The sequence below is a fragment of the Zonotrichia leucophrys genome, chromosome 1A (assembly GCF_028769735.1).
Source record: "Zonotrichia leucophrys gambelii isolate GWCS_2022_RI chromosome 1A, RI_Zleu_2.0, whole genome shotgun sequence".
Classification (NCBI taxonomy): Eukaryota; Metazoa; Chordata; class Aves; order Passeriformes; family Passerellidae; genus Zonotrichia; species Zonotrichia leucophrys.
This window is the reverse complement of record NC_088170.1, coordinates 46,492,104-46,519,999: the sequence shown is the minus strand read 5'-3', so window position 1 is coordinate 46,519,999 and position 27,896 is coordinate 46,492,104. Positions and strand designations below refer to the sequence as shown.

Here is a 27,896-nt window from a genome sequence, read left to right as displayed (position 1 = left end):
CCTCAACGTTTTACTGCATTCCTGGTTCATTGAAGTGGTGACAGCCACTTCTTAGCTAGAAGAAGCTGACATAGTCCTAGTATCTGGCTCACTGGGTCAGAATGGTATAAAGTTGGGGCAGATGATGACATTGCATTTTATCTGAAAATATTGCAAAAATGGCCCTGAAAATATATATAGGAATATTTTATCAATATAGAAACTTTTTACGTTATGAAGTATACATCCTAATCAGAAAAGAATAGCTCCTCATTAGTGCAATATGATGATTTTCTTGTGCAACATAAGCTGATCATCTTAAAATAGCTCTGTGCAATTTATGCAAAGAAGACAGTCTTTAAATGCTGTTCTTAGCACATACAGCCACATAAAAATAGGGAATACAATATTTCAAATGTATCACCAAAATTGTAACATCTAATACTGTCAGATGGAGAAAGGCCAACATAGCTCGCACACCATAGCATCTATTAATAGACCTGATTCCCTTTTGCAATGTCAACTGTAACATTAATCCTTGTTTTAAATCATAGCATCTCAAATAGCAGCTGCTACTAGTTGTACAGTTCTCTTTCAGTTTATATCAGAGAGCCCAATGGAGTCTTTTGAAGGACCTCGTCAGGTTAACAGGGCTAACTTCCTACAAGTCCCCACGGGAAATGATTGCACTTCAGACGACGAAGATGTTAATATTGACATTAAACTTCGTTTCTCCCCATGTCCCCGAAGACGGAATTCTTCAGCTTCAGAGGAAGAGGAGGCAGATACTCCCACCCACATCTCAAGAAAAGTTTCATTTGCTGATGCATTTGGGTTTGATCTTGTGTCTGTTAAAGAGTTTGATATCTGGGAATTTCCTAATACAGGACAAGAAAATTATGTAGAAGATGAAGTTTTCCCTCAAGATGAATTTTTTTTCTCGCAGCATTTTACATTACCTGCTTCTCAAGAAGAACTTTTACAAAAAGTGCGAGAGCAGAAAGTAGTGCTGGAGTCAGTCGTGCTCCTGCCTGGAGTTACCTGTATGAACGGCATTATACGAGTCCTCAATGTATCCTTTGAAAAACAGGTGTATGTTCGAATGACATTGAATAACTGGCTCACTTACTATGACATCCTCGCAGAGTTCATGCCTAATTCTTGTGGTAGTGAGATGGATCAGTTTTGCTTTAAGATTTCTGTGGTGCCTCCTTTCCAGAAAGATGGAGTTAAGGTGGAATTCTGTATCCGCTACGAGACATCAGTTGGTACCTTCTGGGCAAACAATGATGACAAAAATTACACACTGATTTGTCACAAGAAAGAAACTGTGCCCAAGGTGGATAATAAATCCCAGAAAGAGGCTACAGATAGGTGTCTTAAAGGCTGCCTAAAGACAACACAAAGCAGGTGAGGTTTCACCTTAATTTTTGGTAATTTAGAATATAGCTGGCTATTTCTGACTTTCTGTGTGTGCTTACTTGAGTCAAGACTGCCCATGTTATTTTCTTCTATTTTACTTTTGTTTTGTAAATGAAAAATTAGACCAAGACTTGTTTCAGTAAAGTGTTTGTATATATCAACCAGTGATTTTCTGCAGAGATATTAGTTTAGATAATAATTTTATGCATGGCATTCATTTGAGAAGCAGTGTGAGGGTCTATAAACCCTCTATGCACTGTGTACCAATTCTGATCTCTGTAGTTTAGAAACTGAGCTGATGTCAATGGGATCGTTGTCCCAGACTAAGGTAGCTGTACAGTTAAAAAAATTTGCATCCATTTCCTTTGTAAGTCAACAAAAATTTAAAAGCAAAACAAAAGCAGGGTTTTCACACAATTTATTTCATGGTTCTTTCTCTACATGCAATTATTAAATCAGAAATGGTACTGGTGGTTCATGAAGCAGAAGTGGATAACCTGGGGAAGAATCCAGCAATTAAAGTAGCTGGCACAAACTTTTCTGCATGTGGCTGGGCTATTCTGCAAGTTAGGGGTATAATTTCTTTTCCCTGCCACAGGTTCATGCTTCTGTTTCACAAATGGTGAAATGAAGTATGTTTTATAAGGCAGAATTGGTAATATATTAAAGAAAAAATGTATAAATTTATCTTCTGTATACCATATTGTTCTGATTAAATATAGACAAGTAATATGTTAATTATAAAGTGGCAGTTGTCAACTTATACTTTAGTAGCATATAAAGAGAGACACTTCAGAATAGTCACTTCTGTTCTCCTAATGTTTTTAATTATGTTCTTTCTGTTAGCAAAACAATGTTGCATGCAAAAATCTAATTCTCATTATTTTCCTCCCCAAATTTACTATAAATCTTTTGGACTTCTGCAGAATTAAATCTGTATTTTACCTGAAATTTCCTTCTCAATACTCAGATGTCAGAACTAAGTTAACGTTGTGGTTTTGAATTTATGTTGGGATTTTAGTTCCCATACTCTTTCCAAATAAGACAGTGCTGTTTGATTTTGCTGGTGCTTTTCCAGTGGCCTGAAGTGGTAGGGAAGGGGGAGCAGAGCTGCAGTAGTGGTGAGAGCTTAAGGAAGAGGGAGACAGCCAGGGCTTCCTCTATGCCAAACCCTCTATCCCAAAACCAGACTTGCTGTGCTGGGAACTTCTGCCAGCCCTAATCACACCTTAGCCCTGTGAGGAGAGGTGCATAGTACAGCCTAGGGCTTGTATCAACACCACAGGGTAGGAGCCACCCCGGGGCTAGCCCAAGGTCTGGTTCATAGCCAGTCCACAAAGCTCTCCTGACAAGTGTCCTTTGGGCCAACTCTGGAGCCCTCATGATGATACTTCCATGAAGGAACATCCCAGTATGCCAGAGCAGAGGGAATGATGCTTTTACATGTCCTGTGCTGAATTCCTGACATTTGTGTCTGATTTTAAGGAGTGTCACATGGCCTGTTCTGGATAAGAAGGATGACCTGAGATGCCCTGCAGAGGGGCTGTGATATCAAACACCATAGGCATGACTCCAGCCTGAGCTGAGCTAGCCCACAAGGAGCACATGATGGACATGGAGAGCTGAGTCTCAATTTAGTGAACTCTGGGCTACCAGATGGTTTCAGGAATAACCTGAAAATTTAGGTACCATTGACGTCTAAGGTCAAATGACTTCTACAGGTTTAATTCCCTAAAGTTTCTCATGACAGGCATAATGCTAGCAAGAGTTGTAGAAGCCTTCCTTCTGGGGAATATTCTTATATATGGATATACTAAATGATTTATGTGTAAGTCGGACAGGGCGATTTTAACAAATGGGAAAGAAGATAACGTGCCTTCTTCTCAATATAAAATTACTTTATCTGTAATCAGACTTTAAAAGTTGTCTCCCTCCATGTTAGACTGAAAAGGAATGCATATATGTGTATGTGTTTATACATACATGTATATATATGTATGTATGTATACATTTATGTGTTTATTTGTTCATATAGACATATATACACATGTATGTTTAAAATATTTAAACCGAAGTGGTCAAAATCTTGTCTACATTAGGATATACTACACATTTCTGTCAAACAATTAACAACCATGCACTTTCAAGACTCTCTTTAGTGGCAGGAAAATGTACAGAGACCTTATAGAAAATGCAAAAATGAACTGCAAGTGTCTTTGGAATATTGTTTCAGTGGTCACCAAGGCTTCTGAAAGACAGTTATGTCAGTATGTATTCCAGGACTAATTTTATGCTACAGGGACTTCTTTGAATTCACAAGAGTCACAGCTTTTGCCAGTGCAAATGAGGTCAGCATCAGGGTCTTTTGTTTCAAAAGAACTAAGATGCCAACTTCCATTGCTCACTTGTTTTTCAAAGTGTCTTTGTACATGTTGCCCCTCTGAGTGAGGAGGAACACCCTGCAGACATCTGCAAAAGTACCTCATTATTCTCCTTCAGACCCTCATTAAAACTCCTTTGCTTTGATATCCCGAAAAAAGCACAAGAAAAACAAACCCCCCAAAACTGGCAAAGGGAGGCTGCTGATGTGCTGTTACTCCTTCATCTTGCATTGAGCAGTGCTGCCCATTTACCAGCTCTCCTCCATCAGCCCATCTCTCTCTCTCCTCTTAGCCTGGATTATAAACTCTGCAGCATTTCTATGAGCTATGCTGGCTGGTTATAGAACATTTAGCAAAGTGGGGGAGTCATCGAACATAACCAGCTTGTCCTTGGAGTTGCAGCATTACAAATAGATAGAAGTAAAAGCAATTTTATCTGTGATTCGCACAATAAAGTGACAGGTAGGGAATATTGCTATCCATACCCATGAGTTGGACATGTTAAATTAAAGATTTCTTTATAGCAATCTGAACAAAAGGATAATTTTAAAGAACACTCATTTAGGGCTCAGTTTCAAATTTAGAAACTTGTAATAACATTTTAATTTTTTTTTTAACTCCTGGCTCTGAGATATTTATACTTTCTCTTAAAATGTGCATATTACCTCTGCAGTTATAAAATGAGGCAGGACAGGATCATGGTTTTTAAGCAGAGAGTCTGATCCACTTTAGGGCATACTTGTGTGGCTCATTAAATATCATTAGCAAGGATTAGTTGTGTTAGTTAACTGAAAGGAATAATATTCACTTTCAGAGGAAGTTACTGGGGAAACACAATAATATGACTATTTCAAGTTACAATTAAGAGCATGATCCAGGACTAAGATGAGTGAATGAGGCTAATAGGCTGTTCTGACACCATTATTAAGAAATAAATTTTAAAAATGAGCTTAACCCTCAAAAGTTGCACCTGAAAAAAAATTATAGTATAAAGCAAAACTGCATCAAATAATTAATACTAAAAACTGTCTATATCTGGATATTTGGAACCACATCACTTAAAAGTCTGTCTCTTTATTTCATGTTTCATTTGCTTTTGCTTCCGTGTCTAGGTATGAGCCAATAGTCTTCTCTTAAAGTTTCATAAAGTATTTGGTTCTAGCTATATTTTAACAATCTAAAATTATTTCCTTATAAACTTTAACAATTTTTATGATATTCAAAAGTCTTCAAAGGATGCACAGGGACAAAATACAGTTTGGGGAAATAATGTCTAAATTAATTAATTTATGCTTGGGTCTGTATAAAAGTGTTTGCTTAACTTGTACATAGTCATAGATATACTTTAGGAGAAAAATTGAGTCCTAAAATTGTAAGACTCACTGGAAGAAGAAAATCTTCTACCAGTAAACAGGCCTAATTTCCATCCTATTTATAAATATAAATAAAATATTTACACATAAAATTATATATATATATATATATATATATATATATATATGCATACAAGTCAGAAAAATGTAAATTAATTGCATCAGCTCCACTCTTTTCTCTTTTTTTGACTCTCATGCTTTTGGGATATGGATAGTGATTCTGAACATGAGTTCTTCCCAACCCAATCCTCAGATTCAGACCACATGATTTTATTGTGGACACCAGGCTCCTGCATTGGTCTGATCAGACAGGAGGTGGTTGGCTGCTGTGTGAGGCAGACTGCTGCAGATCATGCTGAAAGGTGCAGAGATAGAATTATGGAAGCCATGTCCCCTGTCACTGAGGATGCTACATGCCATATCTGTGCTCGGCCTTGCTTTGCCATCTGTCAAGAGCACAAGTGACAGAACCAGGAAAGTGGCTGATAAGCATGAGAATTGTTTTACAGGAGGGTATCGGGTTTGGACTCCTGTCCTCTGACAAGAAAGGGGAAGGCAAGCATTTTTGTCACAACTGTTAGAGTTATCCTCCCTTAGCTCTCTGAGCCCACAAATATATCACACTGAACTGATCCACAAGTGTATCACTGTGATCCAGCTGATATTGATCCTATGCCTTTTTTTTGTAATTGCTGAACTTTACTTTTTTGAGTGATAGTGCATCAATTCCCATTCCTCCATGATGCCACTTAGAAACGCAACACAGGATAGGGCAATGGCTCTTACAAGAGCTGCTCTATGAGCACAATGAGAAAGAAGAGATTAAAACCCACGTCTGTGGGCTGCCAATGCCAACTTTGCCAGCATATATGCTGAATGGTCTCTAAGAAATTGTCCGTGAGAAAAGTTCTTCTGTGCATGAGTGCCTTTCCTTCTTCAAATGCTGATCATCTCTTTCTGATGGGAGGCAAAGGAAGTAGAACTTGCTGAAGATGCAGCTTGGCAGGACTGCATTGTGCTCACTGTGCTCTGTCTTCCCAGGCAGATGGCAGACCAGTGCCTAGGTTGTGCTGAGAAATGCAGTTTTGCTCCTCTTGACTTTTCCCACAAGCTCATGATGTGATTAAAAAAAAAATCAAAGGCTTCTGACAAAGATGTTTGGAAATAATCTCTCATGCACTTTGCTATGAAGAACAACTGCATCATTCCCATCTGGTCCATTTAAAATATGGCATTTGAATTACATTCCCTTTTAATCCTTTTTCTTTTGATTGTGTGTCACCATAATCAGGAAGGGAAAAGAAGAGCAGGAAAGGTGTTAAAACACACATCTTCTTTGTGTACTCTGTTTAATCTCAAGGTTGTTTCTGGCATTTTAAGTCACGAGTTACATCTTGATCAGCATACAGATATGGGATTTGACTAAAGTTTATTGCTATTAATAGGAAGTGACTGCAGTCACTGTTTTTACCAGGGAGCAGCTGCTAGAGAAGCTATCCATTCACAGGGAGCCAGCTATGAGGAACACTCCTCTCTGTGTTTAATGTGACTTAGTATTCCCAGACCTTCTCTTGCCTCCTGGTCACTGCCAGCCTTTCTCAGTTGTAGAATTAGGCAGGACTGGAACCAAAATAAGACTTTTCTACATACTTGAAGAGCATGATTTTCAGGGACACAGAATAAGTATTTAAGGTGCTTTAAAATATATTATTCAGACAAGTGGGATAAAAGCAAGCTGGGGAACTGAGTTTGACTCAGCATTAAGAATGCTTGTTAACAGCAACTCAAGGGCTATCTTTTGAGGAAATTACTGCAGCCTTACTCTCCAAAGTAATTTAAAATAAGCTGAGATAAACCACTTGAAAAATATTCTATAGAGAACAATCCTACTTGGCCAGAAACTATGATCAATATTTCTTTTCTGTTTAATCATATTATTTCAAAATCTGGACATGTATACTATTTGAAATATGAAACTTATTAAATACTCTAAAGATAGATATTTAGGTAAAAGGCTTAAGTCTTTGAATGCTATCACAGAAGTGTTAAAGAAAGAGGTGGAACATGTGGATTAGAATGGCATGCACAGACAAATAGACACATTCTTCCTGTACTTGTGGTCTCCTAATTGGAGCATACATGAATGCTGAAAACTTGTCACATTTTTGCTTTTGGTAGTTGTAAACTGTGCCACCCATCTGCCATCCATTTATTGCACTAGAAATATTTAAAGAAGCTTCTAAAACTTAAAGGAACAACACATGAAAACAACATGTTGTTGTACTGACAATCCTAGCTGAGTATTTACACTGGATTTATTAGTATCAGTGGTTTCTTGTTTATTTCCATGATCTAATTTAAAAACTGCTCTCACCAATGCTACAGAACAGAAATTTTTGTTCTATTGTGTAGGAAATATTGGTTGTTACAAAGTTTGTTCAGTTGTTTGCATGAAATCATATAAAACCGGTACTCTGTAATCTGGGTGTCATTTCTCAGCCATCATAAGTACTTGTATTATCCATGCATTGCTTGGCTTTACACTTCTAAGATTTTTTTTCAGTTGCTACAATTTCATCAGCTTATTTAAATATACCAATACTGTAACTACTATGGCTGATTCTTAGGACTTTTAAATTCAGCAACTGGCTTGGTCCTGCAACAAGCATAATAAATAATTTAATGAACATCAGGAGTCTCACTGAACTTTGTAGACTTCTTCATGTGTAAAGCTCTCCTTGAATGTTAATATTTACAGGACCAGATGCTCTTTCAGATTGCTGGTTAAGGACCTTTGGAAAAATAGAAGTACATTGCTAAATGAACTCCTGTATGTTCAATGATTCTTTTGTTTAGGAAGATATCTATTTTGCAAACTGAACCAGGCTGTAAATGACCATTTCAATACCCTCTCCTGTCCACCATTCAGGTACTACAATTATAAATGTTCACTTGGAAAAAAAATTGTTCCATTACATTCAACTTGACTCTTCTAAATGTTAGTCTTGAAAAGATGTTTAAAGTTAGTGCAACATTAGCTGAGAGCACTGGAGTCATATTTAATCATTGCAATGACTACCAGTGTCATCTGAGCTGTTTATTCTCCTTATGAACTTTAAGTTGTGATCCAGTCCCAGCACCTTAGCTCTGACATTGAAGCAATAGATTCAGCTGCAGTATAGATCCAGAGAACCAATTGTCCACGGTATTTTTAATATAAAATGTGGACTATCTTCTCATCTACAGAAGGGGAGAAAAATGGTCCAAACAAATACTTTGAAAGTTAAGTGAAGTCCCTGCCTTAGGGCAAAGGAGAGGGTAAGACCTTTTAAACACTGTGGGAGAATGTTAGAAGTGGCTATTTGATCCCTGGACCTTCAGTGACACACACAAGAAGTATTAGTTGACATGCCAAAGCATAATAGGGGGCTTGGTTTTCTACGTGTCTTTCGACTCTCCTCCTGATTAGTGAAACCAGATGATACTCTGACACTAAACCTGAAGATTTATTACTGCTGGTTACAAACTAGTCCTAAAGGGCACTGGGCTGCACAATGGAGTGGGAACTAGGGAAACCTGGCAGGTTTTTCTTACCTTGCACTTAGGCGCACCAAGTGGATTGGCATTTACATTTTGTTTTGATGCACAACTGTTGTCCCTGCAATAACATTTATAGATGCTGGATGATAAATATAAAATTTACTAGGCTGAAACACTTCATATTATGGTAGAGAGTTGGGGAGTTTGTCAGTCTCTGCAGCTACCCCAGTAAATATGAGCCAGTGTCTCCTAGGTATTTTCCATGTCTTCTTGATAGAAATATTGATACCTATCACACAGCTGCCTTCTTTCTGTGTGGTAGTAAACGTGAAAAATGAAAAACAGATTATAAAAGCCTCTTGTCCTGATGACACCTGGGATTTTCGTCATATTGAGATACTTACTGAATTTTCAATTGCTTCCCGAGATTTAGATCATAGTTTCCTCTCTTAAGAACAACTGTCTAAGGTTTTGTTTTTGTTGTCACCCTTTCTGTTTTCCTGCCCAGGAGTGGCATCTGTGTTTTAGTCTCACCTGGATGCCATCTATCTCTCTATAGTCTATCTAAGGCACTTCCCACCTTCTTGTATATGTGCCTCAGCACACTGCAGGCAGCCTCTTGGAACATGCTCTCTTCTGACATGCCAGGAAGAATCTGCTCCTTCTCCATTTCCCCTGTGAGACTCAGAAAAAGACCAGAGGCAACACAGGTTAATGTTTTTCTCCTCTCAGATTTATTCAAAATAGACACAACTTGAAAGTTTGTTTCCTCCAGTATTTTAAAGCAGTGGGAAAAAGGAGCATGAGAAGAGCGCTGGCCCCAGCTCCTTTCTATAAAACAATTTTGATATTTGATCATACCTTTTCCAGACAAAATAGTGACCTGTGAAGCATATCCTCTCACATTAGGCCAAGCCTAGCCCTCAGAAAACTTGACTGCTCACTCACCTTTTCCTCTTTTTCAACAACTTGGCCCTGGAGATAGATACCCAAATAGAAAAGGCCTGCATTACTAATTCACAATGGATCTCTCAGTAGACTTTGTAAGACTGCCCTGGAGAATCTTTTGGAAAGAGGTTCTGTGTTTATGAAATACTTAGCCCATTCTGTCAAAGGAATCAAGAAATTTTCTGACCAATCCACATGTAAAACAGATGTGTAACACTTCTGAATAGGTACTGCTTCAATATGGCTACATGGATATCACAATGAGGTGCAACAATCATGACAGAGCTATGAAATTATCTGAATAAAGTGGAAATGTTCCTGTTAGTACTTGATATAACTTAATTTGAGGTATAACTGACTTCTTATGCAATGGGCTCTTCTGCAGTCTTTATACCTACAGTCATGAAATTTGGGGATAGCCAGTGCTATATCAAAGCTATATTTGAGCCTGGCATCAAACTGGTGTTGGGCTCCTGGTTCAGACTGAATGGCACTAAAATCTTAAAATGGACATATACCTTTTTTTTTAATACATCTGTGTTTAAAAAAAAAAAGTATGAATGTTTTGCTATTAAAACTCAAGGTCTTTTTTAATGAGCTAGAAAATAAAGACTAATTTCTTGGGACTTTGTTTGCTTTGAGGCAATGATTATTCTCATCCCAAGTCAGGCCAATGCATTTTGTTCTGTGCCACCCATGTCCCTGCTTCAATCATAAACTAAGACTGAAAAATGAAAATATTAGTAATTGGAAAATATAATCCCCTGGATAACACCAATCCAATAATCTTAATAAAAATAGATTTATTACAAACATTGTCTGAATCCTACTGGGAATTATCTTTGCAGGAAAAATGCTTAAATTCCCTTACAGCTGCTCTCTTGATCAAATGTCCCCCTTGATACTATTAATCATACCATATATTGCTTATTCTGAGCATCTCTTTCAACTTCACTTTCCAAACTTCTTTTCTAATTTCTCCTTGTGTAGAAATCCTTTTAATTTCTCCTAAAGTTACTGAGAGACCTTTATTGTCCTTTTTCAGGCTCACCTTTTGTCCTCTTCTGATAACAGTCCCTTTTCTTAGGTGAGAAGACAAAAACTAAGGGGTATTTCCTCAAGGTGAAGAAATAACACTGTTTAATATTGTCTTCCTCAAAATTCAAATATTTCAGTGGAGGTTCTTTGTGGCTCTGTTTTCATTCAAAACGCTTCTGAAGTTTGCTTGCCTGACTCTCCTGGAAGTGAAGTCTTCCATTCCCAGGGTGGTTTCCAATCAGCAGCTGCAGTGCCAGCCTCCTTTGCCATGCCAGGCAGCAAATGCCCTCACCTGCTGCTCTAACAGTGAGTGCACCACTCCACCTCCTGCCTCTGTCCTCTGCTTCCCAACTATCAACAAGGAAGCTAATTAGTGTCAGTCCCATTTGTTGGGTGACACCTATTTACTAGGAACTAGGTTGAGCCTTCTCTAACAGTGCTGGTAGTTGAAGGTCATGTAAGAAAATCAGTCTTGCCTAGATTCACAATTGGGGCTCCTATTTTACATACAGCTTCATTTTAATAGGATCAGTTGTAATGGCAATGCTTTAAAATATTATTCAGTTATTTCTGCTCAGTGTTCACACAGCTCTTCATTTATAAATGTTGATTTTGTCTGCAGTTTTTGCTTCTGAATCTTTCCTTTGTGGTCTCAATCAGTTTTGAATCTAACATAATTTTAATTTATGATTACCTGCATTGTTTACATTAAATTATTTTTCTGTTTGCTTCTATTTTTTAAATACCTCCTAAAACAAAATAATTGCATAAACAGATGGCCATGATACTGCCACACATGACATATCATAACAGTGTTATTGTTCAGGCATGTATAACATGGCATCTGCTCAAGGAGGGATCATTTGAAGCCAAAATTCTTTTAGATGGGAACTGGCCATATTTCAGGTAAAGCCACCTGGGAAGTCAGAATTCAGGAGTGCCCATTAGGAGCCTGGAAGCGAGGAATGGTGCTGGCTCTGTGCAGCCCCACAGTTCTATGCAGCCACACTGCTCTGTGCAGGCTTGGTTTGTCCCTAATTAGTGAGGCTGTTGGCTTCTGCTCTCCTTAAGGTCTGGTTCCCAGCCCTCTGCCCTGAGTTTTGGAAAGAGGCAGTTATTTCAGCCTGAGGATGCAGCCACTGCCCAGGCCCACAGCTCTGCCCCCTCCCCAGCTGTGCTCCCCAACCCCTCCCTGAACTTCAGTGCAGCTCCATCAAATTCCAACACAGCTCTGACACCCCTAACTCATATTAAGATCATCCTTTTTTAACAGTATGTAAAAGCCTGAAAACGACCTAGAGCATTTCCCTGAAAAGTGTTTCAGATGAGTACTTAGTTTCCTTGCAACTTGCTCTCAGAGCCACTTTAGAGCTTTTTCCAGCTTCCCCTGACTAATGGATTTGGTAGTTTAGAGCTCACACAGGCTGCTCACACAAACTGCCCTTTGCTCTGCTGCTCATTTCATCCTCTCCTCTAAACCCTGGGAAGACCCTTCTCTGTTCTGATTTTATGTGTTCAGTACCTCTGCCTTCTTGGACAGCCGTAATTCTGTATCCAGTTGTTTAGTGCTCTCCCTAGGGTCAAATATTAGAACTTTATTTCATTTCCTTTTATCCCTATATCTTGTCTCTTAAAAAAAGAAACAGAGGATTGCTTAATATTCTCAGGCAGTAATGTCAATTTTCTTGCATTTTCTTTATATATACCACAGGTTATTGCAGTACATCCTCTTGGAAGGTGCACATCTTTTTTTTTTTTGCACCCTAATCTTCATACACTCCAAGTCTGGTTTGAATTCCTGAAATTCTTTAGCAATCATAGCAATAACCTTTTTCTGTATTTAGATGATTTCTAAGAAAAAAAATATATTCCCTTAATTTCTGGCAAATTCTTATCAATACCTTTATATACAAGTTGCTATAAAGATTAGCTATTCTTATCTAATTGTTTCTTGGAGTTTAAGACAGTCTCAGCAGGAGTTGCTGAGGGATGAAACTTCTAATGATGATTTAAAGCAGTGAAGTGTGTAGGCTGAAACTGAAATAATTATTGCTGTAACCCTCTAAGCACTCCACGTTCCTCAAGAGAAAATACTTTGTTCAGAATAGACCCTGAACAACAAAATGCGAAGAAAGTAAAATAAAAAAAACCTCCAACCCTTGAAGCAGGACGATAATTTAGAAATAGAATCAGTATAATGTGTAGATGTTCTCAACAACTGCTCACAAATGCATCAGACATCACAATTAAAAGGAAATAATAATTATGGCCCCATTCTAAAGTAAAGAATATTCTATTCCATTCAATAAGTCATGAACACTTTAAAACCATCAGTGTAATCTACAAACCTATATTTACAACATTAAACTGGATGTTCTGCCTTTTCAATAACTGTCATCTCATCTCTATTATTTTCACCTCAGACTCTAATTGTTTCTTTTATAGGAGCTAACCTACCAGTGTCCTTGGCAGTACAGTTTATGGCTCATGCATTTACAGTAATTGTTTGGGCAATTTGCCACACAGTATAACAATCTTCACATCACAATCAGTTTTTATAATAAACAGCATTAGTTGTGAAAAATACAAGTGATGCATGATTCTTATGGTAGATAAAGGGCACTGAAGATGCCCTTTAGAAAAAGAAAGGAAAATGCTCAAGCCTTGAACTACTTAAGAAAAATACTGGTGTCACAATAGAGCTAATTAATTTGATGGTACAAACAAGAGGGGGAAAGGGCCTTGCATTCATTAGTGTCAATTCCAAATGAGAGCGTACCGTTCATAAAAATAATATTCTGCCTTCATTTAGATGAAATATGCAGGTAAACAGATAAGAAGCACCAGGTCTGGCAATAACAATGATTTTGCTCCTTAGCTTTATCAAGGCTCTTTCTTTTCTACAGACACAGGGGCTCAAAGCCTGGGCAGACACAACTTGCAGGTAGAGCTCTGGAGAAGGCCAGATCCTACTGCCCCGCAGCTGGCTGGCTCCAGAGGCCAGCACTGCCAGGCACTCTGGGCACTGGAGCCTCTGTGCATAGCTCTGCTCTGCCCCTGGGAAGAGGAACATGCACTTTATGGCTTCTCTCCACGGTGCACAGGTGGTGGCACACAGACGTGTCTCACTGCACGCGTCTCTGCTGCAGACGTTCTGTGGCCTCTCAGTTTTCAAGAGTCCTGAAACAGGAGCTCAAGCACTGATCAGTGCTGAGGCCACTGGACACACCTCCAGCAGGCAGTCTTCCATGTTAGAAACTCTCCAGAGGAGAAATAATATATTTTCCCTCTTAGGCCAGCACCCAGACAGGTAATTCTCAGCCTCCTTGTCAGCCCCAGCCACATCAGGGACCCTGAGTGGGGCTGTGGCACAGCCGGGCAAGGCCCAGCAGGCACAAAGGTGGCTTCAAGCCAGGGCTCCAGCTCCTCTTCCTGAGCTCTGCTCTGAATTCCCTGGCAGCACCAGGGCCTGAGAATAACAACTGCATGTGATAATAAATTGTGGAGTGGTTGTATTCTCAAACTATAACTTCAGATTCTGAGAACACAGATATAAGTTTAGATTGGTAGGGAGATTTGTCCCTGTAGTGAGTTTTGAACGGAGCAATACGGAGGCAAGGAGTGAGTTTGTCTATACTCATTAAGTATTTAGTTCATATATTCAGTCAGTGAGATAGAATAAAATTAACCATGGAGATACCATCACAAAAGAAGTCAAAGTCTACACTTTGAAGGTCCACATCAGGATCTTTGGTGGCCCCCAAACCAGAATGAAAGAATGAAGCTTAATTTTAAAATTTTTTTTTCTATTTTACTTTTTGATAGTACCAAGGGTTTTTTCCCTTCTTGCATTTTTCTCTCAGTGTGAATTGGTTTTGGAAATATTTTCTCTCCTGTCCAACTGGTATTTTAAGATCAATACAAATAGAGCAATATTTTAAAGCAAGCCAATGTTATGGGGGTTATGTTAGTAAGAAAATACCTTGAATTCTTATTCTTCTGAGCCTTACAAATAATTGAATAGAACTTTAAAGCTCTGCTTAGAACTTTACACATACAAAATCTTTCTTAATCCTTTCCAAAATTCTTTTTTCCTGAGAAATTCATTCTTGTTGCATGTTTGTGGATATTGAACGATATTGCATACAATGCTACTGAATTTTATACTTACATGTGGAAAACCCTTTCTCTAGTTTCTCACCCAGATCTTCAAGACATTTTGCAGGCTTTCTGCTTTTGATGTGTACATAAATATTTTAAAATAAGTTTTGTTGTTGCTTGTTTAAATTCAGATATTTCCTTCTCTACTTCTTTCTGAAATTACTGCTGCTAATGATACAAAAATAGCAAAACTAAGCTGCCTGCCCTTCCCTCCCCATATTCCCTTTCCCTGCTCCATAGGGTTGCAGTTCTGTGCAGGATTGCCTGTTTGGCTCCAGTGACAGCTCAAACATGAGTACTTAACTGCCCTAATTTACTTTTTGGCTCCTCTGCTTCTCAATAGAGCACTGCTGACACATGTAACTACTTCATTTCAGGGATCTCACATGTTGTTTACATCCCAGTGGCATCATTCTTCAGCAAGGCTGGCTATTTTTGGCACTAGATCCAAAAGCACTAGTCGTATTGAAGGTTGCTGCTGTATGAGGCCACTTTTAGGCTTAGAAATCTGTCCTGAAGTTAAAATGTAGCTATGGTTTGGTTAACAACTTGAGTCTTGCCAGCTCTTTTCATGAGGATGTTTTAGCTTTACCTCAACTTCCATACATTAAATTCTACCTTCAGGGTAGAATTTTGATTTAGTTTGAGTTTGAATCTACAGTAAAATCAGAAGCATGAAAGAATCCACAAAACCTAAGATTGTTTTGAAATAAAATAGTGTTAAATTTTTTCCCTTTTACATATTTTAGCTAAATATTTGAGAAATACATTCTTTGAATACTTTAACAACCTCATACCTCTCTGAATTTCAGACTAAATAATATTATCCCACATTTTCTTTTAAATATGAGATAGTATAAAATTGATCAGGTTGCATTAATTTCAGAGTTTTTTAGGTACATTTTAATCTCTCCATAATCCAAGAATTTTAGCCTTTCTTTCACATTTTTAAAAATAAATATCACATTTAGATAGTAAGATCTAGCATAAGTAGATGAAGCACAGAAGAAAGTGACTGGTACTGTGAGTTATATAAACATACAGACACATTTTTAGCCAAATATTGGTGTGTGAATTAAAATCATGACAAGCTATGATAAACCCCACCCATTATGAAGTTTGTTACTCCTGGCCATAGTCCCAAACTTATTTCAGGGAGACCAAAACACCTCCTGCCCCATAGTTAAAAATCCTGGAAGCATAACTCCCAGGGCATGTAGCTGCACAGGAGCATTTGAAGTAGGGCTGGACTGTGACCATGGGATCATGAAGTCTTATTCCCTTGGGAAATGTGTTGCATAATCTTGTTCACTAAAATATATTCCTGTTTCCACACTTGAAACAGTTCCCTCTCATTTTCTTGTGTCTGATACACTGATAAACCACAGGATATTCTTTTCTAATGCTTACAGATCTTCTTTTAAGTTTTCACAACAAATGTTTCTGTCGACTCTTTATATTAATGCATTAACAGTTGCTGGTTTTTTTTGTCTTTTGAGTATTTACCCCTGTGCTGCATCAATAGAGGGCATTTATTCTTCATCTCAGACTTTATTTTGTTATGCTGAAAATAGAACTACTCAATCTGTCTCCTTCATTAAAATAGATTTTTCATCCTGCCAGTCTTCCTCTAGTCTTCTTCTGAACATGTTTTAGTTTGTATCAATCTTTCTTGGAAATTTTAGTCAAATTTTCTAGAGAAGTTATTATTGGTGCCTGGTGCCACAACATGAACATTTCTTGGAAATCTTTCATAACTGGGACGACCTTCCCCTTGCTGCTGAACGTTGTTTGCCTTTATATCACAGTGCCTATCATCTCGCACCAGTGGCTTGGAAACAGTTTCTGGCAAAGAAACCCTCCAATTTTTCTTGTTCACCTGTTTCTTCCAAGTTCTAAAGCCTAGTTTTGTGGCATAAACTCTTTTTAGTCCCTAAATGTTTAACCTGACACTTTATAATTTTGAATTTCATCCCTTAACTATTATTCTGATCCTCCAGGCCACCGGTTTCTTTCAATCCTCCTCTGTGTTGGTGATGTCTCCCAACTTCCTCTCTACCACGGATTTAATTTAACTGTGACTTCTTGTGCTTTGGTCTGTAATAACATGACTGAGTAAGTCTGATTACATGACTTGTCCTCTCTGATTCCCCAGCCACGCCTGCCAGCTCCAGAGCCCAGCTCCTGGGACCCTGCTTGGCACCGAGCCCCTCTCCCACCGCCCAGCCCTTGTGCTCATCTCCCTCTTCTCCTGTTTAATTAATAAATTTCCCATGTGGCTGCACAACAAATGCTTTAATGAAGTCCAGATAACTGATTTTTAGACAAGGGAAATATAGTAATCTTATCAAAGACAGATATTATCAGGTGAGTCTGGCATTTTTATGCCATTTTCCATTTATCTATATTTCTGTTCTCATTTTTGTTTTAAGTCTATTGTGAAAACTTTTCAAAGACACCTGGGCCTGTAGTTGCCTTGACACTATTTCTCTTCTTTTTCCTAAATATAGCTTCTATTTTTCAACTCTTCTGATATTGTTACAGTATAGGATCACTTGAATAGATCTGAATAGCAAAGGTTTTAAATGAATATGTATTTTCCTCTGTTGAGTCTCTCATATTTGGGTTGGAGATTATCTGTTTCTCTTAATTGAAGCATATTTAAACAACAAGTTCTGCTCCCAGACTGCATGAAATAATTAAATTTTCTAAATTGCTGCTCCTATCAGTTATGTCCTGCAAGATTTCTCTTCCTATAAGAATCTGTCCCACCACTAGCACTATGGTAGAAGAATTTATAGGTCTTTCGTTTGTGGGGTCATATATATATTATCTGAAATGTTGATGAAACCTCACTTCTAAAAAATTCTTATTTAACTTAAAAAGGCTAGTTCAAAAGCTTTGACATGTCCAAGTTTATTCCAACCCTTCATGAAGTCAAAGAAATATTGTTTATTGGCTAATGTTTTTTCTTGTCACTTAGATATTTTCTGTCTACTCTTTACATCTTTAATTTAACATTTCCTCTCTGGGATGCCAATTTTGCATAACTTTGGGACTTCTGAACTCCTTCACATGTCAGTCACATTTTCAGTCCTCTCAGTCCTACTAACCAGCCCCAGAACTTCATATTTGTTCTTTCTAATGCAAAATTACAATGATAACCTGTTTTCGGTCCTGACTTGTTTTTATAACTCAATACAAGTGAATGATAATTTCATCAAGAATGAATCATATGAGCATAGGTTTTGGGCTTTTTAAGCTGGTAGAAATTCAGAAGTTCCTGTTGAACTTTATGAAGACGTGCCCCATTCAGCTGAATGAGAAAAAGCGACAGAGCTTCTGCAGGCTTATGGCTACTTATGCTGAAATGGAATTGCATAATCTGACATAATGGATTTTTTTTCCTAGCTTGCATTGTTGTAAAAATACTTGGATGACTTAAAAAATAAAAGTAAACATTTTTTAACAGAATACAAATGTTGTGTCTCCCATCATGTAGGCAAATTTAGAGCATACTTCACAACAAAGTGCAATAATTAATTCCTGAAACAAAAACTTAATTAATGTTCTAATTTAAAAATCTTCTCATGAAATTCTGATACTGTGCTAGAACCTTTTCAGAGAAATATGGAGAAAAAGCTTACAAAGAAGACAAACACTTTCTAATTGCCCTTGTTTGATGAAGGGGGTAATTTTTATTGTCTTTTGGGAAGTATTTCAGTCCTTAGGATATACAAATAGGTTTGAGGTTGTCCAAAAGTTATATGCACCCATAGCCTCAAAGTATCATTTCTTAAATTGAAGTAGTGATTTAAATTACTTTTGTTTTATACTCATTGTGATCCTTAAATACTACAGTATCAATATCCTTAATTTAAGCCAATTTTAAATTTCCCCTGAGAATAATTATATGAGGACAGATATTTCTGATCTAAAATTAAATTAGGTAAAATAACTGTTACATTGACATTCCCTGTACTCAGCTATTTGCAGGGCAGGTGTGCACAAACAATGGGGTATAAGCCAGAAATCTTTCTAAAATTAAGTGCAATAGGAGAGAAATTATGCTACAAGCCCTGCAGTGTAGCTGTGAGGCTGTGTTGTCATTGCCATACTTCACCTGTGTTGCTGTTGTGAAAAGAAACTTGTTGACCACGGCTCCAGATGCTACTAGAACAAAACTGAAGCAAAAATTCTGCTTAAATCACAGCAAAAGCAAAACTGAGGGGCTTGGATCACACATACATTGAGTGTTACAGTCCCAGCCACTAAAGCTCCATAACTACATTCCAGTTTGAATTTAGAGTTACAAGGTGAGAGTCATGCAGCTTTAGATCATGGCCCGAGATGTAGGTTCAGGTTCCCTTTATGGTCAGTCCCTTTCAGAGGTGAAGAAGTGCCTTCGTAGGATGTGTCACCCCATCTTGCTCATGATTCCCATGTTACAGGGAGTGAATCTCCTTTTGGAAGTGATAATCTCTCACCTCTGATAATAGGGATGATATACAGGACTGCCTGAGCACAGATGCTTAGAACAATAAGGCTAGATAAGGTGACACCATCCTGTCACATACCCATAATTATCCATTTTGAAGCATCTTTATACATGTACATTTAAAAGTTTATAAAATAGGTACTCAGCCTTAACATCCTTATTCAAACACTGTGCCTATATTTTTACCCTGAAAAGTTTAATTAAAAAAAAATTCACTGCATAGATAACACAGGAAATGGGGCAGAATTCAGTTTCTCCTTTCTCCAAGGTATGAAAATTAAGCTAAAGAGTAAGGATCCTGCTTGTACATCCAACTCCATCAGGAATAGGCCAATCTGCCCTCCAGTTTTTCCCCAGATGTTCTGTATTCTGGTAATCTGGGTATTTTTTGCATTAATGGTGTGCAGTGGGGTTTTTTATCACATGAGGGTGTGATAGAAGCTGAAAGTGGCACTGCTACTTGGATGTCACAGTAGTTGCTGTGAACTCTAGCTAGCAGTAGAATGTTAAGCAAGATATAGGCGTTAACAATTGCCCTTCATCTGGAAATGCTTCTTGAATGAAAAAATTGTCAAACTCTTGTTCCTTTAAGAAGTAGACAAAAGTCCCTTCTAGCAGCAAGTAGTGCCATCCCTGCTTTCCAAGAGCTGTGGCATCCATATGGCTGAATGCTGTAGGCAGTCAGCTGCATTGAAAGAAATGCAGACACTTTGGAATGCTATTTTTTTCCCCACTGGAAAGCAGTGGAAGGTTTCCTGCTGGGCCCATGTTGTTTTGGGATCACTGTTTTGGGGTGATTATTCAGTTCATGTGTTATACATGTCTTGGCTCCTAATCTGGGGCTTTTGCAGACACCCTAACAGCACCTAAATGTTTTGATGCATCTGTATCATGGTTAAACCCCAACCTACACAGTATCCAGATTTATGGAAGCAGGTGAGTGAAAAATATGCAGAAGGGCAGAAGAAAACTGGGAACTAGATGTAACACTAAGCCAAGCCTTTGAACAGTAAAAAAAGCCCAACCAACAAACAAAAACCAACAAACCTCCCCAAACCCCTACGTTTAAATAATAAGCACAAATGGTTTACCTTAAAACCTCCACAGATCAACTTAAAAAGGTGGATCTGCCACATTTTTCAGAATTAAATGCAGATTATAGCAACTGCAGGCAGGGGAAAGGACAACTCAGTGTGAGTGGAAGAGTGAAAACCACATGGAGGTTATGCACATATCAGAATTCAAGAGGGACATGACATTCATAGAGATTGCAAGAATATTTAGCATTATTGCAATTAATGGTGAAAAAGAATCCCTGAGAGAGCATTAAATCTTGTGTTTCAAGGACAGCTTCTAACAAAAAAAAATGGCCGAGAGGAAATTTAAGGGGGCAGTGCCAATTACTTCAAGTATTTTCCTACAACAATTCTACATCTTCCCCTGAAGTATCTGATAGTGGCCAGTGTCAGAGATCAGATGCAAGACTGGCAAGAGCTTCTGTCTGCTTAGGCTGGCAAACCCTATAAAGACTGGTTTTTAAAAAGTTGGTGACAGTAGATGTCTACATTCTTTTAATAGTGTATAAATTTAGCATCCTCCTTCTGAATTAAGCATTTAGGTGGCAGAGTTAATGTTATATCAATTCAAATGAAAGACACAGGAGAAAATAGAAAGGGAAAAGATTAATATTTGAAAATTAGAAAGTAATTTTCAGTAACAGAGGTGGACGGCTGGTTGAAAATCACATAAATTAAGACCTACAGAAAAAAAATTCTCCTCATAGAGGAGTCATTAGGAGTGATACAATAATTTACATTTTACATAAGTGACATTCTCTTAACATTTTTTTCCTTTTCCACTAAAAATTAGATCCCTATAACCACACAATTTGAACTGCTAGCAGTTCAATTGATATTAGTTGATATTGATGAGGTCTGCAGGCACTCAGCATCTCTCTGTAGGTGTTTTTTGTGTTCAACCTGGCCTTTTTTTTCACTGCCAGCAAAGCAACAGAAAATATTGCACTGGCTGAGGGAAGCAGAATTCACTCCTGCTGGCCAGGCACAGTTTAGCAACAGGATTTATACGCATGCAGGGAGAATCTTTTGATTTATTTCAGGTAACAAAGATGTCTTTTTCAGCCATCTCTGTAAATATATAAATATTTGAAAAACACAAGCAAGAGGGAGCCCTGGCTTCTTGAACACATATATCCTTCCAGACCCTTGCCTGACCTCAAAATTATGCTCTCCTGTCACTGACCCATCTAATCACCTTTGTGCTGCTTTCTCAGAAAAGACTTGGGAAAACCCATCAGATTTGCAATGTTATCTGAAGGTCAACACATTCTCATTTTCTCAGCCAATTCTTTCTTATGACCAAGCCTTAATATCAGGTCACTCAAAAAGCACTACATTTTTTGTAGCTGTTATTTTCAGAATTTCAAATAACATTAAAATGTTGTGTAATTAACCAGTAGTCTTTATATTTGAGTCTAAGGGTAATTAGAACAATAATTTTTGCAGAATAACACAAGAAGTTCCTTTTTGTTTCACAGAAAAGAAGAAATATTGGCATCGTCTGACGGTGGCACATGGAATAACTCAAGGACTTCAGGTACAACACCCGGGTTAATTAGTTCTTCCTTACTGCACATGTTAATTAAAAATAGTGTAACAACCAACATCATGGAAATTATTCAACTGTTTTTTTAACTCTTCAGACACAAACATCCCAGAAATTGTTTGTTCACAAGCAGAAGACAAAGACAAGAAACTAGCTAAAGAAAATATAAAAGACAAAATTGCAGAATACAACCAGGGTGATCACAAAGATGATGAAAAAGAATTAGAGTTGCTGGTAAGTGTTATACAATTATATCTACAGTATTAAATGATTTGAATCCATTTACGCTTCAAAGCTGGTGAAATGCCCCCTTTTAACAGCGCTGACTGATGTACTAATTTACAAATGTAAAGCCTTGGTCTGTACTTACACTGAATCTCTAACTGATTCAACAATAGAAGGTGCTTTGATTCCGGTATAGTGCATCAACTTTTTCTGGTCTTAAATTAATGACATATCCCTTTTACTTCTTTACCTGAGGCTCTGAAAGACAGTTCTAAGGAATTAGAAGGGTAACATTTAAAAAAATCTTCCCTCCTCTTCTCTAGGATGGGAATATTTTTAAATATATGCTTTCTATTTATAATTTTTTTTATATTTATAGTATTGTTTACTTATGAGATTTTTGAAATTATAACAATATGAGCATAGTAAGTATATATATATTTATATTAGCAGATTCTTCTGTATCAGTATCTTACATTATTTTTTCCCAATGAATTTCACACTCGGTGAACATTCAATCTATTTGGATTTGTGCGCACGCATGTGTGTGTGTGGTTTGCCTTGCATTTTTCAGTATGAAAGAAAAAATGGCAATAAATGAGACACATACAGCAATCTATTATTCCCAGTGTCTATTCTCAGCTCATATCATTTGGGTGCACAGATTCATAATCATAGATTATAATAGCTATCACCTGTGAAAATGTGAATGCTGAATCAGATAAGAGAGGAAGATGGAAACCATTCTTTTTTTTCTTGTTGATAGAGAGAAAAAATTCCTCTCATTTGAATATAAAATTTTCTTGTCTTTTACTTTAAAAAGTTGAAAATTGTTGCCTATTGTGGGACCTTTCACTGCCTGTAAGTCAACGTTTTGGTTCTTTTTTCTTTATGGCAAAATGTGCAAAGGAAGACCTCTAAATCCCTTGTTGTTCTCAGTCCACCCTTTTACAAAAAAGGGGATCAAATATAACCATTTGTTTATCAATTGCCAGACTTGTCCGTACAATAAATGAAGGGGGAGCTATAATTTAGATGTTAATTTGCACTGTGCGCTCTTTAATGAATTAAACAATGAAGGCTTATAATACATGGAAATAAAACCAAATCTTTGAAACACACAGGCATTGGCTCACAAGACAGCTGTGCAGTTGACAAGTAACATGAGCCTTATGTGAGAAGAAGGGGAAATCGTAAGATTTGCATATAATTATTGAGATCATGCAAATGTCAGTTATGAGGAGGGGAAAAAAACACAGGCATCTCACTGTTAAATCCTGACAGTTGGCATCACCGAAGAACTCAAATACACTTGAGCACTGGTTGGCAGAGGGTCATTAAAACAGAATTTGCAGAGACATTAGCTCCCTCACTTTTCTTTGAGTGACGTTTTACTATTAATAGTTTGCAGAGGCTTTGCAGAAAACATATTAATAAGAGAAACTGTAATGGGGGTATCTACAGCAAGTGCAAATGTATAAAGGGGTGCCCAAGAAGCTAGCCTCTAATTGATCAGCCAGTGCTATCAGTGTGACTGCTAAAGTGAGAAGAGAGTGCAGTGACAAGCAGGCATAGCTGAATAATACAATATGATATTTGGGAGCTAGGAGGGAGAATGATTAGTTTCTGGCCTTTTACTTCACTAATCTCATTTCCAACTCATGTCTTACCAGATTGTCTAAAAACAGTCTGGTTTGAAGCCTGTAAAATGGTCCCTGAGAGAAATGAAGCACAGATAATCCTTACAGTATTTGTCAGTGTGAAATGTGTCTTTGTTTTACTGGACAATACTGTACATTACCGGACACTGATGTACTGTATCAATGCCCTTGTTTAAGCACCAGTCCTCCCCCCTCATCCCATGGCTTCCTCTGTCCAAATCTAGAATCAAATGCATAGTGAACAAATTAGCCTGCCTTTAAGGAAATATTCTCTTCAGATTTAATTTGTATAAAATCCACTAGCAGCTTACTGAACTCATGAATAAAGAGAGAGGGTTCTGAACACTATTTTATTTCCTGCTCCTTTCAGCACCACCATAAAGCTCATTACCTATGATAAAAAATACATGCAATGCAAATTTTGCAAATGGTTTGGAACATGTTTCCATGAAAGCTTTGTTACTGAAAACAAAACTTCCTATAATGAAATCCTGCCTCCTTCATTCGGCATATTTTTGCAAAGCACTTTTTCATCATTCTTTTCTATTCTATTGTTTCAGTTAAATCAGCACTTCACAGGAGCTAGAGGTACCTCTTCCAGAGATGAAAGGAATTTTTATACAACAAAACCAATTAATTTTCCAAGTGAAACTGAAAGATTGGTGAAAAATCCAACCTGTACAGAAAGAAGCAGTGACTTGCACCCCGTGCCTATCGGTTCCTCATCTGAAAATACTTCACATGCGATAGGAGAAGAATTAAAAGATAAAGCTAAGTATTCTGTAAAAGATTATAGTAATCAGCTACCAGGGAAGGAAGTCACTGCTGGCTCAGTAAACAGCTATGGGCGGTCTTTGGAACATACTGGTACCAGTGAAAGCCTTTTATCGGCAAAACATTTTCCTCTGACAAAGCAGAATGAGGCTATCAATGTTATGGCTACTGGCTCAAGCCGACAAGGAGAGAGGCACACAGATATTTCAAAAGGTGAAATAGATAGCTCCTCGGGAAGTAAGATGGTGGAGAGGCTATTCATCAGTGAGGATGCTGCTGGTACCTCAGAAGGGGCCTGTGAAATGAGACCAGAAACCATTTCACCAGAGCATGACAAATCCATGCAATTAAATGCACACATAGCAAGGACGCTGGATGGCAATGCTAATCCGGCTCTGGAACACCAGGCATCACAAATGTCTCACCAAACTTTGGATTCATTGTCGTCAGATGCTGACAAAAATGAAGGAAAAATCAAGATGATTGAAAGCGAAGTTCAGGTACACTTAAGCGAAGATTTGTATTCCGGCACTTTTGCACATGCTGGTGTCTCAACAGATTCCACACGAAAAAAAGGAGTTAGTGAAATGTCAGAAAGAAACACTGATTTAGGGAAGCAGAAGAAAGTCATTGAAGTCGCAGACTTGACATCAATAGGTGAGGAGGAAGCTTCCAAGCCTTTCAAGGCACACAGGAAACACAACGCCAAAGCCCTGAACCCAGCACCTCTGCCAGCTGAGAACAAGCAGGCACCCAGGGCCACCAGGGTGGATGAAAAGCGACCTGAGGACACTCAGGAACACAGAGGATTCAGGAGATTAAAAGACAGAGAGACAGACAACACAAATAAAGGGAGACCAATCGGAAGGGAAAGCGAAGCAAACTTTGCAGAGCAGAGGTGGCAAGGAACGGGGAGTGAGGTTTGGCGGAGAGTGGGGGGGAGCGTGGAACCTCAGACCGTGACTTCCACAAAGGAGCTGTTTACCTGCCAGGAGGCAGAGAGTTGTGAAAAGTCTTCTGTCTCTGAGCAGGGTATTACAGAGAAAGCAGAGGCAGGTACAGCTTATATAATTAAAACAACATCAGAAAGTGCTCCAGAAAAAATGCCTGGCAGTGAAAAAGCAGTAATTGCTAAGCTACCTCGAGAGACTGCACTAAGTGACAGGCCCACAGAGGAAAAGGAAACAGCGTTTGATACACATGAAGGGAGAAATGATGGTTCACATTATGCTCTTTGTCAACTCAACACAGTGGGTGTATTATATGACACTGAATTTGAAAAGGAATCAGTTTTAGGTATTTATAATGCAGGCGTACATGAAACACTGCAAGGAGAAACGAAGTCTGTCTGCAATAGCAAGGAAAAATGTGCCAAAGCACAAGCAGACAATATTCTACCTGTAGGAAAAGCAGTAAAGGCTTCTGCTATGGGAAGGAAAGATTTACAGGAGGGTTCACATTCAGAAATACCTAAAAGCCCCCTGAGCGCTCAGAAGCATCTATACCATGAGAAAGCAGAAGAGCTCTACAGGGCAGAAAGCCATGGTGATACACTTGCCTGTTTCTGTTCTAAAGCTGAAACAAAAATGCCACCTTCTGGTACAAATATTGTGCCTAGTTACCATTATAAAAGCTCTTCAGTGCCATCTTCAGAAGGGCCCACTCTGGAAGAAGGCATGGGGCACCTATATAGACACTTTGAATCCAATGTCATTGACAAGGTTGCTGCTGAGTCAGGGTACAATTTAAATCTAACAAATGAAATAACATGTCTTAACAAAAGCTTCTCTCCTGAAGTTGAAAAAGGAGAAGTACCTTCTGCTTCAGACTCAGCAACTTCTGGAGAAGGAAGAGGAAGGAATACAGGTCAATTTTTCCATCATGCAGAGCTCCAACAAGAGAGGTCATGGAGGCCAGAAGTTTTAATTAGTAAGTCTACCAAAGAAAATGGGGGAACAGACTCAGACTTTCCAGCTGACCATTTAATAACAGGGGGGAAAACAGTAAACTGGCTTGACGACTCAAAGAAAGAAAGCCAACACACTTCTGATTCTGCAGATATTTCTAACCAGAAGAGTGAAGCCTGTAAATTACCTAGCGAGTCTCCACGTTTAAAACATATTGCTTTCAAAATATTCTGTTTCTTCTTGTTTCTTCTATTTGCTGCAACACTCTACCACTATGATTTGATGGTCTGCCTTGCACTCTACCTGTTCTCCTTGTATTGGCTATACCATGAAGGAAGAAGAAACAAGGAGTCTATTAAGAAGGAATAACACTGACTGTCAGCTCTGCTCAGGATCCATAGTCAATAATCTTCAATTTCACCAAAGCATTTTCACTGTTAAAGAGTTTATTCTTTGTTAGAACCAAAGCAAGATTTTCACAGCAGCATCTTTTATTAAGAGATTACATATGAAGTTGAGCCTTCATATAAGTAATTAAACTATGCAGGACCATTATGTTTGGATCATTAAATACCTATATGAGTATGAGTTCTGAAGCACATCAAGTTAAAATGAAGTACAGCTGTTGCTTCTTAGCAAGATATGAAAAAGCAATGCTTCATGTTTCTGTAGTACTTAAACCCACCATTTACTTGCTTTAATTTCTTTTGCATTAAAGCTTCATATTTTTCTGGGAATTTTTTCCCAAGATTCTGTGTGGTACATAACAACACGAAACAATATAAAACCTAAGTCAGTATTTTGGTGCTGACATTGCAGTTGATAACATGCTAGTGTAATTAGCCAATGCTCTAAGCAATGCATCTGTTGATAGTTTAATACAATTTTTCAAATTTTTATTTAATTATTTCGACTTAGAGCTTCAGCAGTACTCCCATTTGAAAAATGTAAGGCTTTGACTTCATTAACATCGTGTAACTTCCAGGATGTAACTGCGTAGCAGAATAGATGTGCTGTTTCCACCCTGTAAAGATTGAAGGTCACAGCCACAGGCCTCTTACTGATCACTCACATGCACAAAAGTTTTTGGGTTTTGCAAATGAGGACAGAGCAACATGATTGAGAATTTTACTGAACTTTTATTCTGGGCAAAGCCTTTGAGTGATATTTTTCATCAGAATTGCTTGAGCATATCTACAAAGCATTAAATAAATTTTACAAAGGAATGCTATAACTGTGTGGAGCATGTCTGAATTAGATTTACTGCTTTTTTTCCTATGGCTCACGACCTAGAGCTAACCAAACACCAAGAGAAAACACTGGGCATGACCCTGCTCTTCAGTGAGGCTGCTTTGTCTGGCTTG

At 38.1% G+C, this 27,896-nt stretch overlaps 1 protein-coding gene across 1 annotated transcript; it reads left to right on the top strand.

The window, feature by feature from the left end:
* Positions 1–595: 595 nt before the first annotated feature.
* PPP1R3A (protein phosphatase 1 regulatory subunit 3A) lies at positions 596–26,901 on the top strand. Its single transcript, XM_064732462.1, has 4 exons — positions 596–1,389; positions 21,898–21,956; positions 22,063–22,199; positions 24,412–26,901. Exons 1-4 carry the CDS (start codon positions 596–598, stop codon positions 26,899–26,901), a joined length of 3,480 nt encoding a protein of 1,159 aa, XP_064588532.1.
* Positions 26,902–27,896: the final 995 nt, after the last annotated feature.

Excerpts from the sequence above, each read along its gene's own strand:
- PPP1R3A (XM_064732462.1), top strand. The coding sequence starts at position 596 with ATGGAGTCTTTTGAAGGACCTCGTCAGGTTAACAGGGCTAACTTCCTA. Across the intron at positions 1,390-21,897 it reads CTAAAGACAACACAAAGCAG|AAAAGAAGAAATATTGGCAT; the intron begins GTGAGGTTTCAC and ends TTTGTTTCACAG. Across the intron at positions 22,200-24,411 it reads AAAAAGAATTAGAGTTGCTG|TTAAATCAGCACTTCACAGG; the intron begins GTAAGTGTTATA and ends CTATTGTTTCAG.